At 46.1% G+C, this 4,363-nt stretch overlaps 1 protein-coding gene across 1 annotated transcript; it reads left to right on the top strand.

Annotated features, from left to right (window-relative positions):
* Nucleotides 1-247: 247 nt before the first annotated feature.
* LOC311586068 (olfactory receptor 2T29-like) lies at nt 248-1,204 on the top strand (the record flags this gene model as incomplete). The annotated part of the gene is made up of 1 exon (XM_084761880.1): nt 248-1,204. One exon carries the CDS (start codon nt 248-250, stop codon nt 1,202-1,204), a length of 957 nt encoding a protein of 318 aa, XP_084618006.1.
* Between the last annotated feature and the right edge of the window lie 3,159 nt (nt 1,205-4,363).

Genomic DNA, 4,363 nt, shown 5'->3' with positions numbered 1-4,363 from the left:
CATTAGAGAAGTTCATAACCACAAACTATGGAAAATTTGCCCCGAATCACCAATGCTTCTGACCAAGATGTGAAATGTAAATTTTCAGAAAATTGGTTGAACTATGTGTGCTTGGCAATACTCCGAGCTCCAGGCCCAGGGAACTTCTTCTGTTAGCATAGTTAGGTTAAGGCACATACCACTGAGCGTTTGTTTCTACGGTCACATAACACTGACCCCAAAGCCTCTTGGTTGCCTAGGAGAAACCATGGACATCACCCCCTGGATGAGCAACTACACTGGCCTGTCAGATTTCACCCTGGTGGGATTCTTCAGTCAAGCCAAACACCCTGCCCTGCTTGCTGTGGTCATATTTGTGGTTTTCCTGATGGCCTTGTCAGGGAACGCCATCCTAATCCTTCTGATACTCTCTGACACACACCTCCACACTCCCATGTACTTTTTCATCAGCCAGCTGTCCCTCATGGACATGATGTACATTTCTGTCACTGTGCCCAAGATGCTCATGGACCAGGTCCTGGGGAGCCACACAATCTCAGCTGCTGCCTGTGGGATACAGATGTTCCTCTATGTGACACTTGCAGGTTCAGAGTTTTTCCTTCTGGCTGCCATGTCTTATGACCGCTATGTGGCTATCTGTCACCCACTCCGTTATCCTGTCCTCTTGAACCGTAGAGTGTGTCTCCTCCTGACATCTGCCTGTTGGTTCCTGGGATCCTTGGATGGCTTCATGTTCACCCCTGTCACCATGACCTTCCCCTTCTGTGGATCCCGGGAGATCCACCACTTCTTCTGTGAGGTCCCCGCTGTGACAAAGCTGTCCTGCTCAGACACCTGGCTCTCTGAGACCCTGATGTACCTGTGCTGTGTGCTCATGCTTCTCATCCCTGTGATGGTCATCTCCAGCTCCTATTCATCCATCCTCCTCACTGTCCTCAGGATGAACTCGGCAGAGGGCAGGAAGAAGGCCTTGGCCACCTGCTCCTCCCACATGACTGTGGTCATCCTGTTCTATGGCGCTGCTGTCTATACCTACATGCTCCCTGCCTCCTTCCACACCCCTGAGAAGGACATGGTGGTGTCTGTGTTTTACACAATACTCACGCCTCTGTTGAACCCCCTAATCTATAGTCTTAGGAATAAGAATGTCACAGAGGCTATGAAGAAGTTGTTGGGTGTGAAATCCTCTTTCAAGACACAGTAAAGTAACTTGGAAGGGATAGTTTCTTTTCCTCATCTCTGCACACCTGGTATCATGCTGATGTCTTTTATAGGATGCTCACATGCCTGATGCTTTCTGTCTGTCACCAAGGACCTTTACTGTATGGGAATATAGACTATCTCCAGCTAGTTTTCTGAGACTTTTTATCATAAAGGAATACTGACATTCTGGGGATAGGTCCTATTTAGTCATAGGGAGAAAGAATGGAATATTGAATATCATTTGCTAGTATTCTGTGAAGAAATTAGCATAAATGTTTGTCCTGGATACTGGTCCATGATTTTTGCTATGTGCTCCCTTGTTGTATGGGTCATAACAGTATCACCTCTTTGAAGGATTGGGAAGTATTCCTTTTTCTTATGTTTCAGAACCACTGAAGAATTGTTATTACTCTTGTAACATTTGCTAGAATTCAGCAATTAAACCATTTTCCTGGGCTTTAAAACAAAGGTCTTATTTTTAAGGATATGAGTGTTTGGTTGTGTGTGTGTGTGTGTCTTTGTGTGTATGTTTGTGTTTATATTATGTGTTTATATATGTGTGTGTGTATGTTTGTGAGTTTTTATCTGTGTTTGTAAATTTATGTGTGTATATATTCGTATGTGTATGTATCTATGTGTATGTTTTTGTGTATGTTTGTGTGAGTGATGTGCGTCTATGTATGAGTGAATGTGTGTCTGCATGTGCATGTGACTGTGTGGTGTGCAGATATGTGTGTGTGTGTGTGTGTGTGTGTGTGTGTGTGTGTGTGTGTGTGTCTGTGAGTGCAGTGTCAAGGAGGCCGGATGAGTTATCATTCCCTCTGAAGCTTCACTTACAGGTGGTTGTGAACTTCCCAGCCTGAGTTCGGGAACTGAACTACATCACTATTGAGGAAATGGATTTCTTTCAGGGATCGTATTGGGCCTTCTTTCCCACCCATCCATGGCTCTGTGTGTTCCAATGGGATAAAACAGCTGCTGTCGCTAACTGTCAAGAGTAAGACACACACTTGCACCAGCTCCTGTTTGCTAACTTTGTTGTATGTCCTCTTTTTTCCTCTCCTTTCCATCTACTCTTATGTTTAGATGATTTTTTTTCTCTAGTAATATTATTTAAATCCTTTCCTTTTTGTTTTTAGCTTGTATACAAGATTTTATTTTATGGTTATCATGAGACTAAGGAATAATCTTATAGTAAAACAATTATTCTGAAGAGAATAATTTTGGTCACAAAAACAAACAGCTAAAACCCACAAAATTTAAAATATGAAATCTTACACTACATTTTGAGTTTTGACATCATAGTTTCCATCTTTTTACATTTGCCATCTCTGGGTAACTTTTGTAGTTGTGAGGGGAGCACTGAAGTACAGCTCCTGCCTGTTTCCTCAGTCATCCCTTTCAGGGTGAGAACTGAGAACTCAGCCCTTTAGTGACAAGCGGTGGGAAGTAGTAAATTCCTGGACGTGGTTGGCTACTGAGACAGCATCCAGAAGAGAAGGAAACAGGAGGGGAAAGGAGTCATTAAAAGCCTCCTGTTGAAGGGGCACAGGAAGAGGCAGCTTCGTTAGCTAAATAGGTTTTTAGCAAATGTATATTTTAAATAATGAACATTCTCAAAACCAACTGTGGTTTCAATAATGCTTTCAGACTGCAGTCTGAGGCTGGAACCAAATGTGAGAAACTAGGATCCCGTTGAGTTGTTCCACAGCAGGGGGGGCGGGGAGGAGAGAGAAAGAAAGCAGGTGCAGACGTAAGCCTTCAGCAGGGCTTTGCAGGGAGAGACGCGGTTCTCAGAGGATGGAAGGCAGGCCATGGGGACACAGAAGCGAGATGGGAGGCAGGGTACAATGCCTTCAAGCCCCACTAAGTGATGTGTCGGTATGTCTACTCTTGGGAAGGGGTTGAGAGTCCTAATAGTTTTGAGGCAGGCCCGTGAAATCAGAGGTTAGCTCTGAATCCGTGGTTCACTTCCCAGGAAAGAGGTGCAGGACAAGAGAACTGAAGCAGGCTGGGAAAGATTCCACTTGGTAGGACCTTTTGCCAGGGAGTGGACTGTGGCTGGTGAGGATGGGGCTTCTCCCGTGCTGCCTACTTCCTCTCATCCCCCACGGTGTGTTCTCTGTTGGCCACGCATCCATTTACAATAGTAAAACAAACAAACAACGACAACAAAAGCTGCACACGAAGCTCGGCACTGGTCGCCACACTTCACCACAGCCTGCTCTTCCTGCGTTCCGATGCAGATCTGTTGGTCTACCAGCAAGATGTGACATGCCCACTGTCAGCACCTGTGTAGGCTCATGGCAGTCCCAGGGTGAACCAACAGGTAATAGAAATGGCAAGGCTATGTTGGTAGCCAAAGGGGAGCCCAAAACCTTTGTAGAGACTCTGGTCACTGTCATGGGAGCCACCACACCACATGGAGACTGTGTCAGTGTGAGGGGACCTGGGTGATCAATGTCTGAGTGTCTTTAGCTATCACCTCTCCTCTTTATAGGCAGGATTGTACTGCACATGGACAGTAACCCCCATGGGCCAGTGTATTTGGAATTCATGTTCCTCCATGTCTGTTGTGAGATATGATAGTTGTGAGAAATCCCTTTCTTTGAGCCATGCGCTTCTTTTTATTTAGTGTCAACGGCAGTGTGGCATTTGTACACACGTGTACAATGTCTTGGCTCACAGCTAGAATGTGGAAGGCTGACATGTTGACCAGGAGAGTGATGCCTGGCCTTGGTTGCCAACTCGACTGGATTAAGAGATACTGAAAGCAGCTCTGTCTGTCTGTGGAGATGCTTCCAGAGAAGGCTGACGTGTGGGATGGTAGCTAGCTCAAGGACTGAGGGGAGCCATCCCTCTGAATGTGGGTAGCACCATGCCATGGCCTTGGGGGTCCTAGAAAGCACAGAGTGATGAACCCTGCAAGCCTTTCTTCCTAGTGTGTCCGTTGCTGTTGCTGCCTCTTCCACTGACAGCAGACTCCAGCTCCTTGGCCTTCCAACAGAGGGCAAATCTCAGGGACTCTGTGTGAGTCCCTTTAGCACTGGGGCTGGTAAGGGGTCCAGATTGTCACTCTAAGCAGCTAAGTTGTTCTACACCTCCCTAGTGTGCACGTGACTATTGTTGGACTCAGCTCCTATTGTGCAAATAGTCTATG

The sequence above is a fragment of the Acomys minous genome (assembly GCF_964271855.1).
Source record: "Acomys minous genome assembly, chromosome: 16".
NCBI classification, from domain to species: Eukaryota; Metazoa; Chordata; class Mammalia; order Rodentia; family Muridae; genus Acomys; species Acomys minous.
This window is presented reverse-complemented; position numbering and strand designations above follow the sequence as displayed.